The 13,465-nt window shown below is 41.3% G+C and overlaps 1 protein-coding gene across 4 annotated transcripts in view; it reads left to right on the top strand.

Annotated features, from left to right (window-relative positions):
- dock11 (dedicator of cytokinesis 11) overlaps positions 1–13,465 on the top strand; it is a 77,636-nt gene that overhangs the window by 53,937 nt on the left and 10,234 nt on the right. For 3 of the 4 annotated variants that reach the window (XM_028038316.1, XM_028038315.1, XM_028038314.1), the window contains 9 exons: positions 380–495; positions 578–715; positions 3,791–3,973; positions 4,122–4,235; positions 5,926–6,141; positions 7,802–7,859; positions 11,033–11,139; positions 11,328–11,450; positions 12,755–12,868. In XM_028038316.1, the coding sequence (XP_027894117.1) occupies positions 380–495; positions 578–715; positions 3,791–3,973; positions 4,122–4,235; positions 5,926–6,141; positions 7,802–7,859; positions 11,033–11,139; positions 11,328–11,450; positions 12,755–12,868 (1,169 nt within the window). Of the gene's footprint in view, positions 1–379; positions 496–577; positions 716–3,790; positions 3,974–4,121; positions 4,236–5,925; positions 6,142–7,801; positions 7,864–11,032; positions 11,140–11,327; positions 11,451–12,754; positions 12,869–13,465 lie in introns of those variants that run through there. The other variant, XR_003598145.1, reaches the window with a different exon arrangement.

The following is a 13,465-nucleotide window of genomic DNA, read 5'->3' as shown; positions in this document are numbered from 1 at the left end:
TTTCCATTTTAGATTCTAGTGCAAACATCTTAGACAAAACTAACTTACAAGTAACTTATGGGAAGGAGCTTGTGTTAAGGCCTTAATATCCCACTGGCAGATTATTTCACTTATAACATGGGAAAATGTCATGTTTTAGGAGAAATGATCTGTCAGTGTAACTAGTACTTTTTCATTAACATTGAGGAATTATTATCATAAAAATACTTGGTAGGATTTAGTTTTTTTTGCAGTGTTGGTTCATCACTTGTCAGTCATCAAATTAGAGAAGAGGAGACAACATGGAAAACCTTGCTTGTTTTGGATGCATTGTGAATCTGTAACATCAACTGAATATGTTTTTGTAATAAATAACACTTTATTGTCTGTGTGTGTGAAGGGGCGGGGCCGTCGGAGGCAGAGATCCACCATCAGGCTCTGCTGGAGGGCAACATCTCCACCGAGGTGTCCCTGAGCGTCCTGGACGTCCTCTCTCTCTTCTCCCAGTGTTTTAAGGTGGGCACACACACGCAGCTCACACACCACACCTGCAGATGGACGCCATGGTGACGATGAGGCTGACCCGTGTACGTTGCAGACCCAGCTGCTGGACGGCGACGGTCACAACCCCCTGATGAGGAAAGTGTTTGACGTCTACCTGACCTTCCTGAAGGTGGGCCAGTCGGAAGCCGCTATCAGACACGTGTTTGCCGCGCTCCGAGGTTTCATCAACAAGGTGCACACACACACACACACGCCCACACACAGAGGTGACTAGATGTCTCAGTTTGGACACAGCAGGTGTTTGCCACAACTTGAGGTTTGATGATTCACATTTATTTGAATTTTTTTTCACGCCGTCTTAGTTTTCCCACTCTTGTATGTTTTTTTTTATTTCGTATTTACATTTTTGACTCAGTTCGGGAAGCCCAGACAAGTGAAGGGAGCGCACACGCTTTCCAAAAGACGACTTCCAAGCAGCATCCTGCGCCATCGGTGTTTCTGCACTTTGTGGCTCCTACAAAGAGCGAAACGCCGGGGAACTGCTTCATCGCATCCTCATGCTGAACAGCTGCAGTGAGGCTTCATCTGCTGAACTCAAATGTTCTCGTAGATTAATGCTGCGTTCCATTTGTTCTCAGAACTGGGAAATTCTGACTTCCCAGTCAGAAAAATGATCTGTGACTCGGCATGTCACGATACCAGAATTTTACCAAACGATAAATCCTTCCAATCGTTATTGCGATAGATGATAATATTGTTGTGGAACCATTTTCAAGAAATGTATTGATAACGTTCGTTCTCTGGAAAAATGAATTTTAATTTTGTGACGAACGTTTAACACTGAAACAGAAGACGTGTCACATTATCCAAAATAAAACACTCAAAATCAGTAAATAAAATAGAAATTTTAAAAAAAACTACACGCAACCAAAACCATTAATAAAATGGATCATGAAGTCTCTAATCAAATTGGCCTACAAAAAATATTGATGATCAGAATGGAAATGATCGAGCTGATTTTAATTTATCATGCGATTAATTGATTGATTGCATATTACGACAGGTTTAACCTCCGGAGTCGGACTTCCCACTGGAAAAGTGAGAGCAACTCCGACCTCTAGTTATGACTTGTAAGGCCGACTTTGCATTTAGACTTAGACTTAGACTGACTGATTTCAATATGGATGTGAGAATGTTAGGGTTAGGGTTAGCATCCGCAACTCTAAATTGAACAAATTAAAAGTTGTGTTTGCTTATGGAAAGTAAAGCTTAAATTAAATGCAAACAATGCCTCTGGCCGTCGTCATGTTGAAATTCCCACTTTTTAACTAGATTGCTGCTTCCTCGGGTGGCTGAGTTTCTGGAATTGGAACTGGAATTCAGTTACCTGAGAAGTGGGTAACTAGTGTTTCCCAGGTAATTAGGACCAAGTTGGACCAGAGGGCTGAAGGAGAGAGTTTTGTTTTGGTGCTTCATGCCAGTTAGAATAAAGATCCAGCAACAGCAGCTCCATCAATCAAACAGAAGGTTGAGTCCTTAGATCTTTCATCATCAGGCTTCCCCCCCCCTCAACAGTCACTCACTAGTCTGTTATAATTATACCTGTAATGACGGCTGAACAGTTGATCGATGGGACGGTGTGTTCAGGGTGACGTTCCACTAAAATAATTTTGGCTGTTACTCGAAAACTTCAAATTTGCATATTGGACCTTTTACAGCTTTCCGTCAGCAATGGAAATCTTTTCTTCTTATCAATACAATATTTAGTGAAAGCTAATTATAAATCACTATACCAACATGATATTTGGTGGAAACTAAAGCAATAACTTCGATTCAAATTATTTCTTTCCTGTGCCTTTTGGTTGTTTTTCTGCTGAGATTTCTCTGTACCTGGCTTAAGCTTTTGGTGAACAGTCATGTAGCTGCAGCTCAATGTCCAAAGCTTGGAGATCTGTGGTATTTGTGGCGGTTAGGGATCACAGCCATCATTAAATACTTTGAAAACACAACTACATCTTTTAATAATTCAAACACCAAATATGGCTTAATATACATTAACACACACAGTGGTAACCGTCTTAGCAGAAGCCAACAACGACAGTCTTCCTTATTTCCACTCTTAGGGGAACAGCCAATCACAGGAGCAGCGCATTGCTCAGAGAGATCACAAAGAAACAAAAGAAGTGACTACTTTAGAAGGGTTTCCATTCTCTCTAAAATATGAAACAGAAGTTATCTTTAAGAGTTGACCGTCAGCTACTCTTTGTACCGTCCCCAATAAACCGACCATTGATTTAAAGCAGTCAGATTTAACTACAGCGACTCTGAACAGTGGTCAGCAGATAAATCAGAAAGTTCCTCCTTTTCGTGGAGCGTGTCAAAACCGTAAACTACAACTTCGACTTGATCCGTCAACACAGCAGCGTCTTGGTTTCAGATTGGGATCAGATAAATGATGAGGCCATGTGAAGCATAACTGCAGATTATCTGGTAATTTCTGCTGGATTCCAGAAACCCTATCAAGGAATCTCTATCCCTGGTTTTTCACTTTTAGTCGTTGCTTCTTCACTTTTAACGTTAAGATCAGCTGTGTTATAGTACTTTAAGAAAAAAAATGGTCTGATTTCTTCTTCAGTCTGTCTCAGTAATAAAGAAATGTTTAATTATATATGTTAATGTTTACGAAGGTGTGAATCATTTTTACTGTTTGCTCTTTATGTGTACTTATGAGTTCTTCTAAATCCCGTTTCCTGCTTTGGCATGTTTAATGTCTGACATGGAAAACTCCGTACACACTCTGTAAACACAAGGGAGTTCTTAGTGGTATCTTTTTTATTTGTTTGCAAAGCAAAGTTAGAATCAGGACATGACTCATGATGTTTTCTCCTGCAGAAAAGCACGTCCACAGTGTTTCATCCTTCCTGTGCATCGTGCCTCAGACTTATGCTTTCTTTTTTTTTTCTTCTTCTTTTTTCATCGTCCCGCAAGGGGTCTTTTCGTGGGCTCTAGTGTCCCTTTTTCAAAGTAGGCTGACAGGAAAGGGGGAAGAAGAGGGGGGAAGACATGCGGTAAACGTCGTCGGGTCCGGGAGTCGAACCCGCGACAGCCGCGTCGAGGCCACGTTTGCCTGAATGTGGGTCGCGCTAACCCCTCCGCCACCACGGCACGCCCCCCTCAGACTTATGCTTTCTAATGGCTTCTGCTGTTTCCTGCTCACTTCCCTCCGTACCGTTCCTAACTCTGTGTCCTAATCTCAGTGGCTGTCTTTGATCTGCTAACACACTGCCCCCTTCCGTCGCCCCCACAGTTCCCGTCTGTGCTGTTTAAGGGCCGTGTGACGCTGTGTGAGGACCTGTGCTGCGAGGTGCTCAAATGCTGCGTCTCCAAGCTGGCCGTCCTGCGGGCAGAGGCGTCGGCACTGCTCTACCTGCTCATGAGAAACAACTACGAGTTCACCAAAAGGAAGACCTTCCTGCGCACGCACCTGCAGGTAGGGCGTCGGTTCCACCCGACGGGGTACGGTCATGTGCTTCTCTGAGAGACGAGTTAGATACAAGCATTCACAACTCTCACTTGACTTTTTCCTTATTTAAACCATTTAAACAGTTTTTTCTTTCTTTCTTTCTTACCCTCTCCAGATCATCATCGCAGTGAGCCAGCTGATCTCTGACGTGGCGCTCACAGGCAGCTCCCGTTTCCAGGAGTCGCTTTCCATCATCAACAACTTCGCAAACAGCGACAAGGCCATGAAGGTAGACGAGATGCTCCCTAAAATCGTCCCATAAAAGCAGGATTCTGCTCAAAGACACCCTTTGTGGTCCAAGTCTGATTGTTCTTTAATTTCAGATTTGATCAAACTGAAACCTCAGTGTGGTTTGTTTACTCCAAAACCTGTGCAGTTCCAGTTATGGGCCTAGAAGTCATATTAATACAGCCTTTAATGATTTAACCGGTCCCTTTTTACAGGGTGGAGTGTTTATATGAAGTACATATGTAAATATTTTTAAATGTAAGAACGGGGTCCACAAGTCTGAACATATTGTTGGCGGGGTGGTGGATGTATCATGCTGTGGGCCTGATACGCTAGCAGTGGTTCTAGTACAGGAAGGTCATGCTGAGTGAATTTCTTCCCTAATTAGAACAAGGTCAAATATATACATACACCCTCATCAACATTCGGATAAATGTTCTTCACACAGTTTTTGGAGTCATCATGAACTCCATATGTTTGGGTAGAAATATGCCCCTGTGACTTTTGTTAGAGAATTGTTAAGCTCTGTTTAACTAGCGTCTTCTAGGCAAAGTCAGAAACCTTTTCTGTTTGGAATTATTGTTGTCAGTGGTTTGCACCGCTAAATACACAGTTAGTTGTGCTGCTAACACTATAGCACTAATCAGAAGGGTTAGTTCCACTAATGCCAAAGCGCTACACCAACATAGTATTTAGCTGAGTTGCTGAAACAGCAACAAACACCACTGTCTGGCTGTTGATTGGAGGGGAAGTTGAGGGATTTGAGGGGACTTTCCCTTCTTCATTATGTTGCCTATTTTGTACAACGCACCAGTAACACTACAGCTGAAACCAGAAGTTTACATACAACCAATAGAAAGACACACACACACACACACACACACACATACCTTTTTTGTTTTGTCTCACAGCCTGGAGTTAAATTAGACCAAACTGGTCATATTTTAGGTCAGGTAGAATAGCCAATGATATTTTTATTTGCTACATGCCACAATAATAAAGGAGAAAATATCAAATGTATTTCTTATTGTGTAGAAACAAAATCAGAATTTACAAGTTTGGTCTAAGCTGACTTCAGACAATGAGGAGAAGAAAAAGGTTTATGTGTCTTCAGGATGATTCTGACACCTCCGTGCATCACAGTTGGTTTAGTGTAAGGTTTGGAAACCCACACATTGTGGACGATGTGGCTAATTGGCTGAATTAGATCAATTTTAGTTTAAAGAAGTTGATTGATATCTGTTCAATACAGATATTGAACAGATATTGGTGTCCTAAAGCAGGTTTTAAAGCTGCTTTAAAGCCCATTTCAAATGTGCATAAAACTGTCAATATTCCACCTAATGTCGACAAAACACAATTTCACAACTGTTGTGTTTCTATTTCATTAATTAAATTAAAATCACGTAAATAAGTTTGTTCACACGACAAGCCACTAAAAAACATGATCCTCCAACTGCTTCCTGTCTTCGTCTTCTTCTTCATGGTTCCAGTTCCGATACGGCCAAAAGCTTACCTCATCGTTATTCGAAATTGAGCGACTTTATTTATTATTTATAAAGTGTGAAATTGTGCAATTATATGGTCAATAGAAACGCAGCTAATATTTCTCATCACTGTGTTCAGTCAGTCTGTTGACACGTTTTCTGACATGAGTTAATGAAGTTTTGTGTTTGCCGCGCGCCCTGCAGTCCACAGCCTTCCCCGGTGAGGTGAAGGGTCTGACCATGCGGATCCGGACGGTTCTGATGGCCACGGCCCAGATGAGGGAGCACGAGAAAGACCCCGAGATGCTCCTGGACCTCCAGTACAGCCTGGCGCGGTCCTACGCCAGCACCCCGGAGCTGCGCCGGACCTGGCTGGACAGCATGGCCAGAGCGCACCTGAAGAACGGAGACCTGTCCGAGGTATCTGAAAAGAAAAACGCCGGCGGCGGGTTCATTCCGGGCTCTCGCTACAAACACGTTTATTTTACTTTTATTTCTTGTTTACGCCCTGCGAAGGCTACGTGCTCCAACCGGTCATTGTTGTCGTGCCATAAAATTCTTTTAATATTTTCACTTTCTTTGTCACGCAGCAACAATTTGAGCAACAAGAGAAAGAGAGAGAGAGAGAGAGTTTTATATTTAAGAGGTTGAGACTTTCAGATACACGCCCTGCGTAAATATCTGCACAGCACTCAGGATCCACCCTCTGCTGTCCTTTAATGCGTATGAGCTGCTGATTGAAGTGTTGGACAATAAAACCATGAACTAATTTGAGACTCCAACTGAGTCAGTAATTAAGTAATTAAGGGAGAATAGTTAGAAATAAAAAGCACAAAATAAGAATGCCCATTACAGACAGTCAGTAAAACTTTCATTGGGTGTTTATTTGGTGTTTGGACGTATTGCTTCCCCTTAACAGGTCAGATGAAACAAGTAGAGCATGAAGAGCGTCTCAAAGGCATTTTATTAACAACTGCAAACATCATTCATCACTCAATGCGTCTACGGCCATCTTGAAACTATTTTAATTGTTTTATGAACCACTGGAAACGCACAGCCTTCTGCACACTTGACTTGTTTAACCTCACTCTGATATTAATACCAGCCAATCAGAGCCTCGGGCCCACAGCATCACAGGCCCTCCACCATGCTTACCAGTTGCAATGAGGGGCTTTTCTTCATCTCCATCCAGTGTTTCACACCAAATCCACTTGAAGTAGCCAGTTCCTGCATCACGAGGACCACTGATTTTTTTTTCTGATCTCAAGAGATTAAAGTTGTGGGGAAAAAAAATTAATTCTGTTTTTTTTTTTTGTGGCCCTAATCCTCTTCCTTTCCATTTAAAGTCCAAGCTGAACTAAAAAAAATATTATTTTTTTTAAAATAAATTATATATTTTTTCCTACCCTTTAGACTGATAATAATAATAATAATAATAAAACAACCACACAAGCAATATTTTTGACTCCTTACGTCAGATTGAGCCTCTAGGAACTCCTAATTAATAATACATGTTTTCTGTGGCGTAAATATGATGGAATACGGAGGATTACAGAGTCGGCCACCACCCAGAACAGACAGCATGATAAGGGAGGTAAAAATATCTTCGAACAAAGAGGAGGCGTGGATGTTCAGTGAGAGATTATACAGCTGCATTTAAAGATTCTAAAATGTCATTTTTAATGCAAAACCAGAAATTTTAACACATTTCTTTTTGGTCTCGTATTGTTCTTATATCTAAGGTTTTTTTTTTTTCACATGTTTAGTTTTTTTTCATTTGGACACTTTTTGAAAATAAGTTCCTTTCCTTTGGTTTTATGTAAAAAAATGAAGCCTTTTAGATCTGATTGCATTAAGTGTTTGTGTGTTGAAAATGATTTTCCAGCTGGCGATGCATCAGCTAGCGCTGTCATTGGTAGGATGAGGTATGCCGTAGTGTTAGATTCCAATCCTGTGTGTCTTGGCCTCAGTTGTAAGCTGGTTTTATGTTCCTTTCATGCTTGATTCTGTTTTCCGTTCTGCTCTGAGACAAACTGAACCGATCCACTTGGTTTGTTTGTGCCTCTCTCTCTCTCCGCAGGCTGCCATGTGCTACGTTCATGTGGCTGCGCTGGTTGCTGAGTATCTGTACAGAAAAAGTAAGTCTGAACACAAACACGAGCCGTTGTTTTACCTCCACCTGAGGACTAATAATAACTCTGCTGGGTTAAAGCATCATGTTTGACCACCGTTGGCTGCTTGAGATTCCTGAGAATTAAAACTAGCAAACTGATGAAAACTGAAACTGAGTTTAACATTTTCGTTAACTGAAACAAACAAAAGCGGTAATTAATGGGGAAAAACTCAAACTAACTGGAACCATAACCATGCGTTTATCAAACTATCTAAAACATGCGGAAATTATAGATATGATGTCCTCCATTTTCATGTTTATGAATCTATTTGTCAGCCTTTTGAACTGAGGTGAAATTGATTTACGCCCCATCCACACAAGAGGTTTACGTCAGCTGTCGGCAAATTACGGCACGCCTGGCTTACACTGGTCCGCAAAATGGCGACAACAAAAGTTGGGACAAAACACCAGTCAGTTGGTTGTTCTACAATAATTTAATATTTTTTTTGAAAATTGTATTTTTGGTTGAGTATTGATGATTTTTTAAATTCTGCACCTAAAAATCAACTCAGGTAATCTAAGGTTACCAGAGGGTAATCTTAGGTAATCTTAGGTAAGATTACACTTAGGTAACTTAAGCGTGTTTGTTTAGTTTTTTTAGCATGGAAAAACTAAAATTACTATAACAAATAAAAACTAAACTAAAACCTAAACAACATTTAACTAATAATAATGGTAACACTTTATTTGAAGGGGTGTGCATAAGACTAACATGAACTATCGTAAACGTGACATAACTGGTAATGAAGTTGAAGGTGTGTTTGTGAATATTTACAACAAATGTCATGAAGCGTCATTCGCTTCATGACATAATGACACTTTAATGAAACTTCGCACTGAAAGTTGCATCAAAAGTCCATTAAAAGTGTAAGCTTTGCATTATTCGGTCAATGACACTTTTAATGGAAAGTTTTAATGAAATTTGCGTAAAAACTCTTTAACACTAGAATGGCTTGAGTTAGGCCATTTTGACATATACCTATTTCGGCTTAGATAGTCCAACTGGCCTGAAGGATTTTATCTAGCAGGTGCTTTTGTTCAGTAAATAGGGCCATTACCTAGGGCCATTACCTTATCAGTACCCTGGTAATGGCCTCAACGCATCTCACAGTTGCACAATTGTTCCTTAGACTTCGACTTCGACTGACTTTGTTGTCATTTTCAATGCACAGGGTGTATACAGAACGAAATTTCGTTGCATACGGCTCAGGATAATGTTTGAGGTTCCAATGTTGTGAGTAAAATAAAATACAGTATAAAATATGAATATAAATCTAAATATAAAATATAAAGTGCAGGACTGACAGTAAAATAGAAGTTATTTAGCTCTGTACATGTGCAAGGTATAAAGTGGAGACCAGTTTTTGAGTGCAGTCCAGTTAAGAGTTCAGCAGTCTGATGGCAAGTGGGAAAAAGCTGTTTCGGAACCAGGTGGGCCTGCACCGGATGCTGCAGAACCTCTTTCCAGAGGGCAGCAGGGAGAACAGTCCATGGTGGGGGTGTGAGGGGTCACTGATGATGTTTCGGCCTCAGGACACGCATCCTGCATCGATGGTTGACCTGACACTTCGCCCTTTTGCCTGAGCTGGGTGTGGAAGGTTGTTGCCGAAGCAGTTTCTCCTTGTGTGCCTTCTTCTCACTCACATGAGAGTTACCGAACTCTTTTGCAAGCTCAACCAGGAAGTCCACCCGTCTCTCCTGCACCCCAATGCATGCCTGATAAAGCACATGTGCATTCAGTGCTGCCATGTCAATCATGTTTGCCAGGTTTGCTGACCAGCTGTCACATAGTGATGGAACCTTAGTCACCCCCCGCAAGATTATGACTGAAATAAATGCCATTAGTTCTTGTGAACTAAATAGGTGAAGCAGTCACCTATTTATCCTCCACAGCACAAAAGGCTGCATGTAAATTTGCATGTGCAAAGTCTCCCAGATTTCTTTTGCTTACACTTTTTGCATGATTTTTTTGAGGTGGATCAACACAATTAATACCCTCTTAGCTTTATTTCAAAGAGAAACATTACTCATTTCTTTTAGAAAAACCTTTGCATATTTTTTGAAACAGATTGTATGTTTTGCAAACTCTATGTACATTTGGCAAAATGACCTGGATAATGCAGCACAACATCATGGATCAGCTGCAAAAGGTCACATCTCTCCAAAAACACTTCATGTATGCTTCAAAACTAAACTGAAGAGCATTACCTACAGGAGATCTGATCTCCTGCAGGTATCATAGATACCCACCCCCAACATGGACTATTCACATTCCTACATTCTGGCCTGACGGTCAACGGCCACATTTACAATTGAAGAAGGGATGCTAATTTGAGCCATCAGAGTCGTCAGGGTGGACTCCGGCCTTTTGGCCCTGTTGAGCCGATATGGGAAGGACTCGAAAACCGTATCATCCTAAGTGTCAACCTTGCATTAAAAGTGTCATTATTTATTTGCATGAAGACTCCTTCATGTTTATGACGATCATGCCAGTCTTATGTACTCCCCTTCAAATAAAGAGATATCAAAATAACTGATAAAAACTAGTAAACATTCTAAGAACTAATAAAAACTAACTGAATTAGACATGCAAAAAGTCACAGCGAAATAAAACTGAACTATTTTGTTCAAAAACTCAAAACTTTTACAACCCTGGACTGGACTGCAGACAGTTTGCTGCAAAACCGTCACTGGTCAGCCTGCGTGATCATTGTACTCCAGGAAAATGTCCTCCAGCATCTAAAGACCTTCCTGTGCGCCGCTGCATGCAAAGGAGATGTCCAGCCAAAACAGCTTCTCACAACTCGCTTCTATCTCATGCAAATCTCACCTTAAAATAATCTGCTAAGCAAATGCGAGGCTGCTGTCGGCAGTGATAGTGGGTTGTTTATCTGCAAAGAATCACATGCATCTTCGAGTTCTATCTGCTTCCATGTGGGACCAAGTCACAACACGGCGTAGCCAGGGCCCACATTGTGCTACGTGTGTTTGTGCAAGGTGAATTCCTTAAACCGATTCGTGCATCAAATGTGTTCTCGTGAATTTACTCGGAGTCGGTGCCTTCGCTTCTGGTACGAGTCGATCAATCATGTGTCAGAATTTTTTACTTCCTCTTTTTCTGCTCCTCGTTAATATCAGAGTTGTTCCCGTGCGGTCTGACTGCATTCAAGAAGGTCACGCTTAACATCGAGGAGGAAGCGGCCATGAAGGAGGATGCAGGAATGCAGGATGTGTATTACACTGAGGTGTGGCCCTCTGACTTCATTTTCTTATGATAGACATGACTGTTTGGTTTTCAAAAGCGCCGATTCTGATAATACGTCAAAGAAGACTCTGCTTTTTATCAAGAAAATACATTTTAGTTCCATTGTTTTTGACTCGTTTCTTCACATTAGAGTTCAGAGTTCACCCCTCCCTTTGTCCCGTTTCTCAGGAAGTCCTGGTGGATCACCTGGAGGTGTGTGTGGAGGCCCTGTGGAAAGCCGAGCGTTACGAGCTCATCACACACATCGCCAAGCTTATCATCCCCATCTATGAGAAACGTCATGAATACGAGGTACCGCATCAGTCCGGCTCTGGTTGTGTTTGTTGTTTTCATCATTGGACCTGCCAGTCACTTTCTTTGACAGTGAAACTTTCAGCATTCAGCCCACTGAGCCGTTTATCTCAACCTGCTCGACTTGTTCTGGCTCATCAGGACTTTTTACGCAACACTGATTTTCTCTGTTCTAAAGAAAGGGACTCGTTGGGCCCCAATTGACGGGCTGTGAAAGTCAAGAGAGTGAAACAGATAAATGAAGTGAGCTTGTTTACACACCGTCCGCTCACTGATCTGATCTGTATTAAGAAACATATATTTCAGACTGTCTTTAATGCTCCATGTTTGCCTTTCCAGTATTGTCACTGTGACAATACTGGAAAGGCACTGTGAAAAAACAGGGAAGTTTCTAAGCTAGCTTGATAACTCATCACTGTTCTTGTAAAGGTGGCGGTTTAATAGGTAAGGTTTTAATCTTATATCTGTAGAGTTAGCAGGAAATGGTAAACGGACTGAATCTAAAATAGTCATACTGACCACTCAGTGCTTTACATTGTGGATTATCATAATACATAATTGTATTTACTCCACTTATTTTCCTGATTTTTGCTACTTTCTTTGTGTTTTTATCTTGAGTAAATTATCCTTATACCATCTCCTCCTCGTCATCGTCATCAAAAACAATTTGAAGGACTGTCCTTCAAATCAGCATTAGCACATCTAAAAACACACATGGCTAGTTATTCACTTATTGAATACAACAGAATAGAACAGAAATATTCTTATTGTCCCTCGGCGAGTACAGCAGCAGAGTGACAGCCAAATATAAACCATGGAGATCCACACGAGGTAAACTATAACACGCAGTAAGTAGAAGCAACTGTACAGCAAGGCAAGTTTACAGCAGGAGAAAAAAAGTGCCTTACAGTTATTAAAAATGTAATTATTTTAAAAATGGTACAAAATGTGCATTTTGTACACAAAAACAGGCTATTTGCAAGAACCGTTTGAAACGGGGGATGAAAACACTTCCTGAGTTTGTTGGGAGCTGAAGTCAAACAGCTGCAGGGAGGAAGGACCTGTGGCGACGCTCCTCTGTTTACCCAGGATGCATCAGTCTGTCTCTGAAGGAGCTCTTTGGTTCTGTGACCGCCTCATGCTGTGGGTGGAGACACGGCAGTGACTGTGTTTGTTCTCATCGGCTCCTGCTTTTATCTCATCTGCGTATTCATTCCTTATGCTGCGTGAAATCCTCGGTTCACTCCTTGGACATGAAACAGGTCCTATAAATGACTTGTTTCTTCTGGTTGGTTGTGTTTCAGAAACTGAGTCGCCTGTATGACACTCTGCACAGAGCCTACAACAAAATCATGGAGGTGATCCAGTCAGGCCGCAGGCTGCTGGGGACGTATTTCAGAGTGGCTTTTTATGGGCAGGTACGTTCTGCTGGGTTTATTCATCCAGGAGAGATGAAGTGGCACTTTCAGGAGAAAATGGCACTTTTCGAGTAATCTACCAATTACACTGACGATTAATCGAGTTATCGAATAAAAAAAATTTGATAAAGTAAAAAGGTGGGAAATACTGTGATAAGCTTAGAAAACCTTAGAGCTTAGAAAATGCATCTGACTTTTTAAGTCAACCTGGGCAAAAATAAAAACAAATGAAATTGTATTTAATTTAATAAAGATAATAAAGCAGCAGGCTTAGAAAGATGCATGAAAAACTTTTGGTTTACATATTCACCTTCAGTCAATAGACAGAATGCGAAAAGTGGACACGTCCGAGGAAAAGAGGATGTTTGTTATGCTGACTCTTAGCATTCGACAACAACTCATTGGCAGGAGCGAGAGTGTTGCGCAACGCAAATAATCATCCGTCCGGCACATGGCGCGTTCGCAAAACACCATTTAATGAAGATTCAAGGCAAATTATCTGCCTGAAGGAATTTTAATAATCTGAGTACTTGAAGCAGTCGATGAATTGTTACCTACAGTGAAACAAAATGGAACCGAAACGGACTGGAACGCCGC

The sequence above is a fragment of the Xiphophorus couchianus genome, chromosome 14 (assembly GCF_001444195.1).
Source record: "Xiphophorus couchianus chromosome 14, X_couchianus-1.0, whole genome shotgun sequence".
Taxonomy (NCBI): Eukaryota; Metazoa; Chordata; class Actinopteri; order Cyprinodontiformes; family Poeciliidae; genus Xiphophorus; species Xiphophorus couchianus.
This window is presented reverse-complemented; position numbering and strand designations above follow the sequence as displayed.